General features: G+C 39.2%; 2 protein-coding genes across 5 annotated transcripts in view; one reads left to right on the top strand and one right to left on the bottom strand.

The window, feature by feature from the left end:
- LOC109402320 (uncharacterized) overlaps nt 1–16,707 on the top strand; it is a 397,433-nt gene that overhangs the window by 73,047 nt on the left and 307,679 nt on the right. For all 4 annotated transcript variants that reach the window (XM_062860908.1, XM_062860910.1, XM_062860909.1 and 1 more), the window contains one exon: nt 11,823–12,032. In XM_062860908.1, coding sequence (XP_062716892.1) covers nt 11,823–12,032 — 210 coding nt within the window. The remainder of the gene's footprint in view (nt 1–11,822; nt 12,033–16,707) is intronic.
- On the bottom strand, nt 14,468–16,531 carry LOC134291184 (uncharacterized). The gene is made up of 3 exons (XM_062858631.1): nt 16,053–16,531; nt 15,249–15,993; nt 14,468–15,189 (listed from the first exon to the last, which is right to left on the bottom strand). The coding sequence occupies exons 1-3, from the start codon at nt 16,134–16,136 to the stop codon at nt 15,056–15,058; spliced, it is 963 nt and encodes a 320-aa protein (XP_062714615.1). The 5' UTR covers nt 16,137–16,531; the 3' UTR covers nt 14,468–15,055.

The following is a 16,707-nucleotide window of genomic DNA, read 5'->3' as shown; positions in this document are numbered from 1 at the left end:
AAAATAGCTACCCCCTGTTGGGTCAGTTTCACTCTCACTTCGACTCTTTTCAGGTGATCGAACCCTACCTTCAAATCTAAAGTGATGCTAAAAGATGACCAAGTTACTGCCTTGTTAAATGACCGCGGAGGTTGCTTCCGACTTGCTGCGGATTCAGGTATCATCAGCGAAGCAGCAGGGTTTCACACCATGCCAAGTAGCAATTTGATCCGCAACGAACCAAGATAACGTAACAATTATGGTGCAGTGGCACGGCAACTGAAGAAGCGCTTCCCTGGTGATGATGTATGAGGTGCAACTTTGCAAAATTTGTGGAAGCTCGTTCAACCATCGGAGGTAAACATTCGAACAAAAGGGAGCATTATATATGGGCGAACTCATGGATGATGGTAGATATGTACTGCCTTGCTTTGCTTCATAATATTCATATGTTTATTCCAAGCCCGTGCCCAGAAAGGGCATAAAGGAAACAAAATGATTGCTGACGTAGCCAGGCACCTCATTTACGTCTTTTTGGGCTTGCGAGTTTTTAAAGAGAAACACAAAAACAATGTCAGTCGCAGGGGCCTACATCGTCGAAACCAAAACATGACGCTGAAAGCGAGCGCCCATCAGCATCGGACGGACGCCGACGACGGGAACATTCACAACAACATCCAAGCGCTTCGCTTCATCCGTTCTTTTTGTCGCTTTCTACGACGCAACGACGGACGGCGGCTCATTTTCACACCGACTGGGCTTCAATTGAAATTTACAAATTTTCTAAAATGTTTGTTTGCTTAATTTTTTTATGGGTAATAGACTATTTCACTAAAATATGCATAGCATACATCAACATTACACAGATTTGTCGGTTGTTACACTCATTAATTGAGTTACAACAGAGAAATTCATTTGATGTCGAACGAGCGTGCGTGAGCTTGTGAGTGCGAAACAAAGTGGCGTCTGCGACGACGCAGCAGCGTCGGTTCATCGGTGACGATGACAGTCGGGCTGAGCGACGACGACGGCGCCTTGTTTCCATTAACCATTGAAAACATTGTTTACAAACTTCGCCTGAAAATTTCAATTGAAATTGAAAATGTAGGGCCCTGGTCAGTCGTATCTTTTAAATAATATTCACAATTGCTGTGTGTCGAGAATTTGAGTGATTAAATGTCAATACATACATTGTTTACCTCGTAAAAATGCATAAATATAAACTGAATAAAGGTGATGTTCTGCAGAAGCTTCAAAAATTGTCTCGGATAATTACCTTGTATTCGCTAAATTTCGGGAACAATTACTAAGCGTTATGAATTCAAGACACAAAAAACATCAGTCTATCATTTTTTTTTTGTGCCCAACAATTTTGTTCACACAATCGAGATTCTCCTATGAGGTGGTACATTGTGTTGAGGACTGCTTATAGCATCCAGTATTGGGATTGATTTATAAAAAAATATCATGAATTTCTACTCTTTTTAAAATGTTCAAAGTACCTATAATTAGTTATGCGAACAGTGATCTTCATCGTCGATTTTCTCAGTTCATGATTTTTGTTACATACAATACTTTACGATCGTACACAGATAAAAATAATGATATTTACACGTCATGTAAACTTCATTTTAGTCATGTAAACTTAGTGTTACGAACGATGGTTTACATGGTATATCATGTAAATTTGTGCTATATGTCATGTAAATACTCAGAGTCATCCTGAATTACATGACATATAATGGAAGTTTACTTGATGTTTTATGACTTTTACATGATATGTCATGTACATTTTTGTGATATCCCACGCTCCAATCATGTGCACCATATGTCACAGAACTTCACACTCTTTTTTCGATCTGTGTAGCAATCATTGATTTGAGCTTTGCCAGCATGTAATGAAAAGCTGTGTTTAATAAATTCATTCGAATACCTACTCTGTAAAACCCCGTTAGCTCTCAAAGATGTTTCCAAAATCCTGACGATGGGCCCCAGATTCTTATCTGAGCCCATAAAGCTTGTTGGCTATAAAGTAGCTTTACTCCTACGCCAAGCGTATAGTAGAGCAAAAGAGTCTTCGGTCTTGAGCGATGTTCCTACACGGCAAAAATATCTGAAAGTTACAGCCGACATATACAAATTTGACATATAAATTTCTATTACATTGCACTGAAATTAACATCAAACTATTTCGCAAGCTTCATACTGAGAGCCAGCTGTAAATTTAAAAACTGATAGAAAATTGTGTGCGATATGACGGAATCCTTTTGTTACAGGTTATATGATGTAACATTTTTTAACTATGTAGAAAGATCGGAAGAAGAGTGTAAAATTCTGTGACATATGATGCACGTAGTTAGAGCGTGGGATATCAAAGAGGTTATCATGTAAAAGTCATGAAATATCATGTAAACTTCCATTACATATCATGTTATTCAGTATGAGTGTTTACATGACATATAACACAAATTTACATGATGTATCATGTAAACGATCATACACAATAAATTTACATGACTACCATGAAGTGTACACGTAAAAAAATCCGTTCCGAAGTTTGTCAACATCCAGTCACGAAAACCAGAACAGACACAATTTTCGCTTACAAATATACACCATGAACTAAAATCACAAACTCGTGAGCTCTGTCCTGAAGCATCTGCGTAACGCCTGTTCCAGTTGCTGGTTCAAGAACAAAAATCACAATGACATAATCGGGCAATGTGTTCGGGTATTTGGGAACTCAGTTAACGTAAACGGAAACTAAGTTCACGGGAACTAGATTTTAGTTCATGGTAACAGAAATTTTCTTCACGGCAGCAACAATTTGTTCTCGGTGCCGTGATTATAGTTCACGGTCTGCAATGGAGCGCTGGACTGGGAGCAAAAACACCAGAAATGTAAAACCTCTTTGTTGACTGACATGTTCCTGTTTATTGAAATAGATTCTCACCATGTTGCACCATACTTACATTTTCCTAGGAAACAGATAATTGGATGATAATTACGGAATTCGTCATCACAATACCATTTCCATACAACAAGAAAATAGATGTGATTCGAGGGGGAGCTGCAAAAATCAAACTGTATCACCCGAATATGGAATTCTTCAGTTCACTAGATGGAAATCTATCAGCTCTTAAACTGCATTAAATTATTATTTGTTATAAGCACGAACGATTCTTTGATAAAAGTAATGTTTTTAACTAACTTAGAAAACTAGAAGCAAAAATTCACGGCACTTATGTTGACGATCACTAGTTTGTTTTTGAGTGAGCGTTATCAATGTTGACAGCGCGCGTGAAGTGAGTTCCTGCTATAGGGAACAAAATCACATATATGGTTGCATGAAGTCTGGTAAACGTGATTCGAGTTCACAATATTAAACGCGTTACTAAATAACAAGTTTGATTGAGCAGGTATGAACAGTATTCTTGGATTTACGATAACATATCACGAAATCTGGAAGCTTTGGTCACGTTTATCAGAACCATATCATGAATTTGAAAAAGCTGCAGGTTCCGTTTCTCGTGATTATTTGTTCCTGAATATTGGAACGGATTTCTAAGCGTGTACATGATGTGTAAATCTCATTACTTTTATCTGTGTACACAGATTGAATAAAGAGTGTAAAATTCTGTGACATATGATGCACATGATTGGAGCGTGGGATATCACAGAAGTTTACATGACATAACATGTAAGAGTCATGAAATATCATGTTAACTTCCATTCATGTAATTCAGCACGACTCTGTGTGTTTACATGACATATAACACAAATTTACATGGTATATCATGTAAAATCACCCCTATATAGTTGCCCTGAACGTGTAGGGATAGCAAATCTTCAACCGCGTGCAGCCAGCGCGTTCGCGGCCGCCCACGAATTCGCCGACCTCTACCAGGTTTACTGTTGAATATTGTTTTTGCTATTCTTTCTTCCGACATTCGCACTACGTATCCAGCCCACTGAAGTGTGCCGTGTTTCATACGATTCCAAACATTCGCATTTTGTGCATTTGGTACAATTCATGACTGATGCGTCTGCGCCACACTCCATTTTCTTGTTTCCCATCGAGCATTGGCCTCAGCACTTTGCGCTAAAAAACTCCAAAAGCTTTTTGGTCTGCCTCCTTAAACACCACGCCCCAGCACTAACACCACCAGGCTTGCCTTTGTCTGCATCGTCAAGCCTATCCTCGCTGTCTCTATTTTTAGAGGAGCATAACCTTCTTCCACTGCCCTACAATCGAAAAATCGTCCGCAAAGTCAAGGAGCATGTGCGACCGTGTGATGATAATGTCATTCCTCTTCACGCCAGATCTCCTAATTGCTCCTTCGAGTGCAATGTTGAATAGCAAATTTGGCAGAGCAACACCCTACTACAGTCCATTCAAGGTCCCCAAGTAACACACTTGTCACGGAAGAGGCACGGCGGCGCAGGTTTTTGTTGCACAGAAGTCACCATGACTTACTTCTAGCAGGTAAGTGTTTATTTGTTAGAATTAAATTATAGTGACTTCTGCGCAACAAAAACCTGCGTTACTTGGGTCACGAACGTGGTAGACACTTCGTCTGCGATCCAAATACTTGATTTTGATCTATCCAACGTTGTGCGTATCAGCCTAATTAGTTTCGCCGGAAAACCATGTTCTGACATTATCTACCAATGCTCATTTCTTTTCATTGAATCTCACGCTGCTGTAAAATCAAAGAACAGAGTCTGCAAGTTGTATTCCCAAAATAATCCGTAGGTTAAACATTCCCAAGTTACCACGGTGCTGGAACCTTTTTGCATGCAAATATACGGTGTATTTAGATTAATCATTACTTTACATGCAAACTTGAGGTTGATTTAAAGTGGAAATGGGCATTTAAATAATCACATTATTATTATTATTCTTGGCTCTTTATTATGGGGATTTTCAGCCCGAGGCTGGTTCATCCCCGATAATCAAATTAAGATTTTACTGGTATAATCTTAGTTCAGTCGCATAATTGCCATTTCCACTTTAAATCAACCTTAACTGTTCATTAAATGGTGATTGCTCTAAATACACCGTATATCTGCATGCAATAAGGCTTCAGCACCGAGGTTACTTGGGTTGCTAATGCTAATGCTAATAATCCTTCTCACTCTAGTCTGTGTCCTTTCTTGTAGATTGGGCATATGATGTCATCCAACTAGATGCTTGGCACTTCTTTATCCTCCCGAATCTTTACAATAATCTGGTGGATTGATAGCTGCTCGCTTCCGTGCTTAAGAAGTTCGACCGAGATCTCGTCCTTCGCAACAGCCTTGCTATTTTTCTGCTCCATAAGGCCAACTCACAAAAATAGTCACGCGCTTCTTACGGTATTGTACCTAGAGTATACGGAGAGTAAACTTTTTTTTTTCTTTTATTTATTTGGAGCAGGGAAAAGTCGATGGGAGCGGAATTCCTTTCGAATCACTTCTCCCAAAGGCATAAAACCTACCCTTCTTTTCAAAAACATTTACAAAAAACTTTACACTTCCAGTGAGAAAAAGATCTCTTTAAAGGAAGTGCACTAATTAATCCGTAATGATTCATTAAGACAAAGTACAAAAAAGTAACCCTAAAATTAAATCATAACAATATAAATACACAAACAAACAAAACAACAAAGCATAATGAGGAAACCGAAGGGCAGTAGGTGTTTGCTCAGGATCGCAGCGGTGTTACGGCAACAAGAGTATACATGGCAATCTAGGTGATGAAGAGCAGCCAGGATGGCATCGCTGTTGACGTTTCAGCAGCGCAGTTCTGGAAGCAGTTGGCAACTTTTAAGGCGAGTAATATCACTGGCTTCGGCCAGACATAAATATACCAGGTCTTACCTGACAAAACCAGTTATCCAGCAGGGCCGAAAAGTCAAGCAGTTACCCCAGGATCGACGAAGTCTACAGAGCAGTACAGATGGAAGGCAGAAAATAGTATGGCTACGGTACTATCTCTGTTGACGGTGGCGTAACATCAACGGAGTTTGCAGATTTAGTTAACGGTGTGCACGTTCTGGAAGCAGTTTGCGACTTTCAATGCATGTAGTATCACTGGCTTCGGCCAGACATATACCAGGTCTTACCTGGCAAAACCAGTTTTCCCGCAGGGCCGAAAAGCCAAGCAATTACTCCAGGATCGAAGAAGTCTACGGAGCAGTACAGATGGAGAGCAACAACTAGGATGGCTACGATGCCATAACTGCTGACGGTGGCGTAACAGCAACGGAGTTTGCAGATTTATTTAACGGTAGGCACGTTCTGGAAGCAGTTTGAGACTTTCAATGCGTGTAGTTTCACTGGCTTCGGCCAGACATATACCAGGTCTTACCTGGCAAAACCAGTTTTCCCGCAGGGCCGAAAAGCCAAGCAATTACTCCAGGATCGAAGAAGTCTACGGAGCAGTACAGAAGGAGAGCAGCAACTAGGATGGCTACGATGCCATAACTGCTGACGGTGGCGTTACAGCAACGGAGTTTGCAGATTTAGTTAACGGTAGGCACGTTTCCAGGATCATAGGGGTCTACGGAGCAGTACAGATGGAGAGCAGCAACTAGGATAGCTACGAAGCCATCACTGCTGACGGTGGCGTTAACGTAACAAAGTTAGCAGATTTAGTTAGAGGTAGGCACGTTCTGGAAGCAGTTTGAGACTTTCAATGCGTGTAGTTTCACTGGCTTTAAAGCTTAGATAGTTATTTACGAATTATGTATTTTACTAAGAGTAGTCCCATGTGTTACCTGTATGTAATAAACGACCGTTGAGGAAACTTGGCCAATTATTTTTAATTTTCTCAATGATTATTGTGAGTTGCAACTACTTTCTTCTAACCTTTTTATCGCTTCAATATTAGGTCAACACTAGAGCTACAAGATTAATTTGTAGAAATTATCAGAACCCAGGAGTCCTCATAAAAACGTATTGTCGAAATTACCCCAACTCCTTCTAGGATGTAAGGAGAAAAATCGGAATGATCTCACCCACATCCATGTCGTCGAATGACGGCAACCACTCCGTGACTCCTTCAATTTTCTGCAATACCGTTGGTTACCAGGTGTGCATCAATTTTCATCACTTCTCGTGTTTCGTTTTTCACTTTTTCCACCGAACAATGCAATGCGACCGAGATCCCCATCACAACTGCCCCAAACACGCGTCACTTTTCACTTTTTCCGCCGAACAATGCAACCCGAACGAAATCCCCATAATAGGTAAATAAAATCCATCATAATAGGTAAATTCCAAGGTCGGCTAGATGAAAAAATTTTCACCGGTACCTCGCATCAGAGAACGTACCAACGAATCAGACAAATTCCAACTCAGCGACAGCGAAGGACCAGGGACCAGCAAAATACCAGAATTTGATGAACAACCTAAAGTCAGCAACAAAGAAGGATAACGTACTGAAGGCCAGTTCTAAGAACTACGTACAAAAACGGTCAAGTTGAACAGTTCGACGTTTTTGTCTAACAAAAATAAAGAAGTTCAACAAGTCTTCATCGTCAGCTCGAGTTTCATCGCTGGGCGAATTTAGTTAGCATAGAGCTAGACGGTTTGCTCGCGAAATAGACTGTACCGTAAACCGGGTTCAAATTGATCATCGGGTCGAAATTGATTAGACGTTTTTCAGTTAGATTTAGCATACCTTAAATAGTTTCCTTACCAATATAGTTCTTCTTCTTCTTCTTCTTTATGGCTCTACGTCCCCACTGGGACTTGGCCTGCCTCGCTTCAACTTAGTGTTCTTTGAGCACTTCCACAGTTATTAATTGAAGGGCTTTCTTTGCCTGTCATTGCATGAATTTGTATATTGTGAGGCAAGTACAATGATACACTATGCCCAGGGAGTCGAGAAAATTTTCCCGACCGGAACGGGAATCGAACCCGCCGTCTCCTGATTGGCGATTCATAGCCTTAACCACTAGGCTAACTGGAGACCCCATATAGTTTAGTATCTGATTCCAACAGCTCGATATTTGCGAGGAAACTATTGAAAGTATGCTTAATATAACTGAACAAAATCTGATCAAGTGATCAATTTCGACTTGGAGATGAATTTGATCCCGATTCACGGTACCAGCAAGAACCCAACAGAAACATCAAAGGATTGAATCTTTGACCTTTGACCTATACTTCCGGTGGACGCATAACGTCACATGTGCAAAAACAGGCAATCGAGAAAATCGCATCCAAAGTTCGAAAAAGTAAACTGTCTTAAGGTGAATATAGAACGAAGCCACACCTTGAATTTTCAAAAGCACAAATCTGATGAACGAAATATCCTATCGCACTGAAAAGTTGATCGATTGGTCATCTGCTGGTGGAGACCAATCGATCAAGTTTTCAGGCGATTCGTCATTTGGTTCCTCAGATTTGTGCTTTTGGAAATTCAAGGTGTGGGTTCGTTCTATAATCATCTTAATTATGAAGCATAAGTGCCGAATCATGTTCTACCATAGACCAATTTCCAAATTGAGCATTTTAATGCTCCATAGGATTACCAGTGAAACGTAACGCGCATGCGTCCTCTTTTAAGAATGTGACAAATCGGCGTTGTAAATTTTCGACATCTTCCGGAGCAAACTATCTGTTTTTATTTCCCTATATGATAATACACCATGATTCATGTTCATTAGCTGCAAAATCTCAATATTGCCAAAAATGCACATGGGACAGTTATGCTTCCACCTGCAGTTATACCATCTTGGTTCTGGTAAGCGATTTGTTAGTGTGTAAGTAAATTTCGTAGACAATTCCGGAGCTGATGAGGACGTATGATGCGTAAACGACTGGATTACGCTGAAACATGAGAGCGTTCAACGCATACGGTTCCAGCACTCCACTCTACGTTCTAGGTGAGGTCGAGAAAGAGTTTCCGCTGAAACAAGCAGGCTGATACAACGTAGACTGCGAGAGCAAGTCAAATCAAGACTTTTTTTAAATAGCGTATGAATACCTTTCTTCATCCTCTGCCCTATTTGAAAAAGGCGATTCATTCATGACTTGTTTCTGCTCATTTTGCTATTATGCATGGTCACTTCTTACAAAAAATTTAAAAAATAAACAAAAATAAGTAACAAAGCATATAGCGCCTAATAGCTCTGTTTCAAGTAAGATAAAAATGGAATCACTGTACAAGATGGGTTCCCCTACCCTTTTACCATCGTTGTAGAACCCTGTAGAACTCCAATATTAAGTTGTTGACGAATGGTACCTAACTGCAAAAGAAAAAGTTATGAAATTCGCGAAAAAAATGCATGTCAGCGATTCCCCTATGATGCAAAGTAGAGACGAAACAAACTTTCATTTTCAACTTGGCTCTCTCTCCCTCTCTCTATCCCCACAGAAGAAAACTCCGATTGGAAGACCTATATTTTTTTCGTAGCACTCCATAATGGTTGCAAAAACCGTTTTATCACTGCCGATCAGCAATATCTCTCCACCTTTCGTTTGCTTATGTTTGCAGCTACCTACCGGGATTGGTGTGATATAATTCTTTTGGTTAGCTTTGCGCTACAGTGATTCCAGTGGAGGTTTTATTTATTAGACAGGTTATTCACCATATCGAGCGCAGGAAGAGACAAGTCGATTTTATTACATACTAATTGATCACTATCTGCAATTTACAGCGTTGTGTCTGGCATTTTAGGTCTCCACGCGATCAGTGGTTATGCATAATAATAAAACGACTTGGGAAAGTTACCCCGTTGATGTACTATAGATTGTTCTAATCTAATAAAAAATATGCATACTTTTTTGTCGCGATTTTGTAATTCGCCAATTGTTAAACACTACCCAAATGTTGAACAGTATCTGAAAATGGTATTATAAACCTAACTTAAGTAATTTTCCATCAACGTAAACGTATGATGCAAGCGCTTTCATGTGTGTCATGATATTGTCCTAAACAAGTTACAGAATTATACATATTTTACGACAAAAATAAAGTGTGACGACCTATACAAAAATTTCAGAGGTCTCATACAAAAAGTGTGGATTTGGGGAGGGGGGGGGGTTAAAATGGACAATTTTTGCATGACGTAATTTATGGATGCTCCCTCATTTGAATGAATTGTCACTCAAATGACTAACTAGGCTCAAAACACGAAAAATCTAGAAAAAAAATCCGCCAGAGTGAAAAATTATCGGATGTCGGGAAAAAGTCGGGTCAAATTTTATCAAGTGTTGGACCACTGTTGGACCCACATCGGATAACTGTTGGGTCTATGTTGGGTTTGGTGGCGAAAATGAAAACAGGTAAATGATAGGTTTATGTCGGGTTATACGTCATCAATTACGAACAAAGCTTGAACCGTTCAACAATTGGCGAGAATCGTCCAACATTAGGATGAGCTAGCTTTTGAAAGCGTTCAACATTTGGGTTACAGGCTTCTCGTACAAATGTTCTATTTCCTCTTAGAAAATGGAATTACAGGGAATACAAATTAAATGGGAAGTATGAGGAATGAGTAGATCTAGACGTTCACTGGATATTTTTCAACTAAAGTGGAATTATTAACGGAAAAACAAACGAAATCAAAAATGCCAGTACTAACCGTTCAACAATTGGCGAATTACCCTAATTGATCACTATCTGCAGTACAGTGTTGTGTTTTGCGTTTCAGGTCTCCACGCGAGCAGTGGTTATACATACTGCACATTAAGCTGATCAATAATGGTGAAACGACTTGGGAAAGTTGATGTACTGTAGCTTGTTCTAATCTAATCAAAAATATGCATCACATTTGTTTTCGCATACAGTCGGGTCTCCTATTAGACGCTGCCACCCACTTTACGCCCACTGAAATTTCCCAGCTGTCTTGCAACCGATCAAGCTGATTTTTTGATTGTGATTAGAGTATACTACAAGCTTGTCACATTCCAAAAATGTACTGAATTGGTTGGAAGCTGGGAGTTGAAAGACAACCTGGAAATTGCGGTGGGCGTAAAGTGGGTGGTAGCGTCCCGACCGTATATACTGTGCAGTGCACAACGTAAAGAAGATCATTACTGGCTATTCAGTGTTCGCCTGACTGGCTGGTTTTTAAACCATTTGTCACGTGTAGGGTAACCTAGGCTAATACGCACCCCTTCAGATGGAAACAAAACTTGACGTAAGTTGTGCCGTTTAAGCCCAAGAATAAATAGTTAGATGGAGACCCCTGGTATTAAATCATAATTCAAAACGGGAAATACAAGAGGTCGTTTTGCTCCATCTCAAGGTGTTTTTGCATCAATAGTTTTTCAGCATGTAACACTTTTAACCCGAGAGCGGTCGCGTCGTGTACTGAGTACACGCACCAGAAAAAATGCACGCATGTGGAACACAGTGTGAGTGCGGCGTCCCTGCAGGTAGTCAAAGACGCGACTGCTCGAGGGTTAAAGATTGTTTTTTGTATCGGTAAATATAATATCACGTGATTATCATTAACGATTATCAAAGACGCAATTCGAAAATAAACAGTATCAAAAATAACTTAACCAAAATCAAACCAAAAACTAAAAAAAAATGTTGAAAGAATCTGTGTTAAAATATGATTTGATCGGTTTAAGATGGAGAGATAAATTAAAATTAAATAATTGGTAATATTTAAATATCTTCAAAACAAAAATAAAACAACTTCTTCATCTACAATTCGCCACGTCAATTATCATTATCCATACATACAATTATTCAGTATAAGTTTTTCCGATGATGGTCTGAGTATTCAATACACCATAACCCAATGTAAATTGAAACATCAATCGAAACCCCACGCGTCTTAATCCTATAATAAAACAACACTCACATGTGCTTGTCTGTTTCCTCCCATCCTTCGTAGATCACGTGCCACCACATCGGAAGACTCCGGAGCGCCCCGCAGCAACTACGATGAAGCTTTCGATACCGACGTCAACTTTACCGACCTGGACGACGACTCGAGCTTGTACGGCTCGCAGTACTCGTTCTGCAACTGCAGCTACTGCGAGGAGGAAGCCGACCGAAACCATTTCGACAACGTCAGGGGAAACCGGTTCTCGTTTTGCGATAGGTAGGTAAGTCGATAAAGCTCTACTGCTGGGTAATTGGTTTCGAAAGCTTTAAAGTAAAGCTTTCGAACATATGTATTTCGTACGGAGAAGTAATGATTTGCAGTTGATCGACCAAAAGCTGTTTGTTTGAATTTAAAAGTAAATGGTTACTAAACATACTTGTAAAGCTACTGGCCAACTGGATGTAACAAAGCTTAGTTGATCGATTTTAAGTTTCGAACCTGTGGATGTGAACTGCATTCGAAAGTTTTAAAACCTATTAAAAAATGTATGTATTACATTAGGTCCTATTGAACTCCCGTTAATTATTGATCTACCGTTAAGGAGTTTGATTATTTTTTACAAAATATTCTCCCCTAGAATTGATAACTTCAATTCGTCAAAGGAAAAAAATCATCTATGCCGCTACTTAAACTTGATTTCTTTTCAGTGATTCTGTTGATTATTACTCCATAGATTTATTTAAGAAATATTCCAGTGGCTCTACAAAATTTTTCTCAATTTGGTCAATAAAAAAAATATTCCCGCAAAAACATCTTTGCAAAGTTCTGCAGAGAAAATTTATGAAACATTTGATCTGGAATAACGCAGTGAACTCTATTGAGATTTAGTAGTCTTGTAGGAGTAGGTATTATATAGGAAATTTCTTTTGACTGTCTTTAACGAATCCTTCCAAATTTTCCAAATGATATTTCCTGCCTTGACTTCTCTAGTGATTTCTCATGACGTTACTGCAAACATTCATAAATAATATCAAGTAACCAAGAAGTAGACAGGAAATTTAGCTTGAATTCTATAAGAAATACTGTCAAAAATTTCACCTTAAATCCCTAAAAAAAACTTTTGAGGGTTAATTCAATAATTGAAAACCTTCTAACGCTTTTCCCAATAATTTCTCAAGATTTTTTTCATGGAAATTTTTTTCACCTCAAAGCGCTTTATTCTGAAAATTTATACCACAAATTTTGGCTCTGGGGGGGGGCATGATTGTTACCCTAATTCCAGAGCGCCCCACCCCCCCCCCCCCCCCTGGGCAATGTCAGTGATGAGAATTTGTTACCAGTAATGTACATAATCTGTGTCACATTACAGATAAGGTCAAACAAATTTGGTAATTTGATATCTCTTCCCGCTTACTCATTTGAAAATTACATTCACTAAAAAAGTTGGTAAAAGCAGGACCAAATCCATTAATGCAAGTAGCCAATCGTGTATTAGAAGTGGAAGGTAGGGTCTGGGACCATTTGGGCAGGAGCACCTATTTTGGTGCTTTTTGTAATATAACCTTAAATATGGCTAGATACTGTACCCATCTGATCGTGTCTCAAAAATCAAATCAATCGGTTCAAAATTGACTGAGTTATAGCAGCAAGTGTCCAAAATAGCTTCTCCTACCCAAATGGTCCCAGACCCTAATTCATCACGTGTGCAACTCAAACGTAATCAGAGGAAACACTTCAAAACTCGGTGATTATGGACCAGATGCAATATTTTGATGGTACCTTTTTCACGCAGACATGAATTTGATTTTATTCCACTCATGCATACTCTGACAAATATAAAGTAAAAGAGAGAAAAAAAAGATGAATCAAATGTAATTAATTATCTTATGCAAAGAAATGCCCAAATAAAAAGAATCAGTTCAACAATCTTAATAAAAAAATAAATGAAATGTTTAACACGAGCTATCACTACTGTTAACAATCGATTCTTGATCGATCGATTCATTTTCAGATATCTCATTTTTTTTTTCTCTGCTTGGTGCGTTCTCAAATTCTCCCATATCCTGATCATCAGAGTGAATAGAAGCTTTACTCGGGTATCAGGAACACCATCAGTTATGTCCTTCTCCGATTGCTTCTTTTTTCCACTACGTTTGGTACGTCAGGATGACTTCCGCAGTGTCTTGTTGGTTGCTCACCATTTAGTATGCCTGAACAAATGGGTCTTGCAAAACTTTTCAAGCAGCATTCTTGTATACATTAGATCTCCAATCTGAACCAGGCTCAGCAGACGTTCCCAAATTTCCTCCAACGCAATTATAAGTAAACAAAAAAAATGATCAATTTCGAAATAAAGTAAGGCACACTTGGGAAGAATGGAAGTGCTTGGGCATGAAAAGCTTTTATAACTTTTCAATTTCGTCTGATGTAGGGTATGTGTGCCATTAATAATCTCATGCTCCCATATTCATCCTATTCGAAAACAAGTGATTACGGCACCGATTGATTCCGTTCTTTTTGTTTTCATGCGTGCCCACTTCCAACAAAAAATACAAAAATAAAAAACAAAACATTTCATTTTTTTGTTTTTCGTAGGATGAAAATGGGAGCCACATGCTTAATAAGAGAACCAATAGCCTATATTATGAAAGTAGTCAATAAAAATGTACCTGTGATTTCCAAGACTTCACTTGGATTTCTTCAGGCATCCCGGGTAGAGGAGAAAATCTAACGAACATCACTTTCAGTTATTGAAAAATGAAATACTGACGATCAAAAACAGCTATTGGTTTGTTTGACATAAGAGATAAAAGATCAAAAATAATATCAAAAAATAGTATGCACACAATCAAAATAAAATCATTTTTAGATATTGTAATATCTCACTAAGATCAAGCATTGTCTCAGTTGTCAGAATATCTCATTTAGCTTTTAAATATCAAAGAAAGATCTTAAAATGATTTGCATTTTCAATAGCTTATGAATATCATAATTTGATTTTCTTCCATAACCTTAAATCCAACCCGTTCTCCAAAATGAAAAGAATCAATTTCTTTCTATCAGAAACATTAGTTGTGTTTATTTTTTCATCTTTTATTGCTTTGCATGTAAGTATCTTACACGGATTTATGAAACATTTCACATTTTAAAATCGAAAACATGTTAAATAAAACAAAACGTAACAAAGTTCATACGTCATACAGTATAAAATACAATGTTTGGAAAATGAAAAAAAAAAAACGTGCTGTGCATTTTCACCCTTAAGTGGTGTCCCATAGATAAATGAAAACATGTTGAAATCATTCTTGACGCAAGTTCCGCAGGGAAGGATTGTTGTTGATGACCGCTGCAATCAGCCTTGTTGTCTTTCTCGAACGCTGAATGGCCACTCCTAGTTCGTCCTGGAGTACCATCCTCCTTTCGTAGAGCCGATCTGAAAACGTACAAGAGATGTTAAAATGGTTTTTAAGTTCATTTGTTGATTTATATTACCTCTTATGTAAGCGACTTTCATCGGGTCCAACTTCTCCACATTTCCAGGAGTGCCCGACTCAAGTGCACCCTTCACTCCACGCCCCAACGGGTTGTTGGATCCGTGGCCAGTGACCGTTGCGTTTCCTACTCCAAATGGGAACAGGCGAATCATCAGTTCCTTGATGAACAGATAATCGCTGTCCTGGGAGTTCTGTGAAACGCTGAGGAGCCATTTCGCATCGGGGAAACCAGGAATCTCCGAAAATGTAGTGCTGTTGGGCCTTTCGATGAGCGCTTCCTGGAGTCGCATGTTCAGGGACCGAAGTCTGTCATTTTCTTGTCGAAGAGTATCGTTTTCGCATTGCAGTGCCTCCACACGGTTTTCGAGCTGCTGAGCAGCATCGCGATCGGCAGCATCTGCCGCGTCTTCCGCATCTGCCGAATCCAGAACAACTTTGATCACCGACACGTCGCGTCCAGCGTAAGTTGGCTGACCTGCAAGAGCGCCAGGCTGACGTAGATCCTCTGGAGTATCCGAAACGACATGGACTGTAGGAAGCTTATCACTGTTCACTGTTAGGTCCTCAGGAGCTGCCAGTTCATCATGAGGACAAGGCTTCTCGGAGATGAAGACGGCGCGAGTGATATCTTCCTCCGGAACATAAGGTTCGCCCTCCGGTGGATTGTTGATCGCGGCGGGAGGGATGTTACTGCCGCGAGCTTTTTTCCTTGGTGTCGGTGCCGCCGGCATTTCGATCAGCTCCTGTAAAAAATTGAGGTTAGATACAAATTTGTAGATGCAAGTTAGCAGGAAATTCCTACCAAACTTTCCATGAACTTCATGTTTTCGAGGTTCGCTAGCTTAGCATCACTTTTTTGTTTAGATGTTTTACGTGTTTTGCCCATTTTCACGTATCAAAATCACCGGGTAATCGATTAAAACTTTTATCAAATTTCACTTGCGCATGCACTGCAAAGACGAGAACAACAATGGAAGCCGAATTTTCTGAGCACGTCTTAGAATGTAGAGTAATGTATGGAAAAGGCCTATGATTCATATAAAAGCAAATAAAAAAAAAACATTTTTCTTCGAATTATTCGATTAGTTTGTGATCGTATTTATCAAAACCATCAATTTATTCCTTAAATAATTTATACGACAACACAAAAGGAAAAACAAACCATTTACTTGATTTTTGACAAAAAAAAGTTATTGAAATTGTTGGTCGTTACGATAAATTACGCCAGATTTCTTGAATTGTGCCAACCACAGTTTTTCGATGCTGAGTTGTATGTTTACCACACGGAAAATATTATTATGAGCCATTTTATGAAGCGACAACATTGTTAATATTGATATTATCAATTCGGTTGAAACCGGACTTTTCAAGTCGCGAAAATCAACTTTTCTCCCAAATCATGCGACAGACCTAACGTCACGCATAGTGCGCTGTGTTGCGCATCTAATGCGCAACAC

This window comes from Aedes albopictus, chromosome 3 (assembly GCF_035046485.1).
Source record: "Aedes albopictus strain Foshan chromosome 3, AalbF5, whole genome shotgun sequence".
In the NCBI taxonomy this organism is placed as follows: domain Eukaryota; kingdom Metazoa; phylum Arthropoda; class Insecta; order Diptera; family Culicidae; genus Aedes; species Aedes albopictus.
This window is presented reverse-complemented; position numbering and strand designations above follow the sequence as displayed.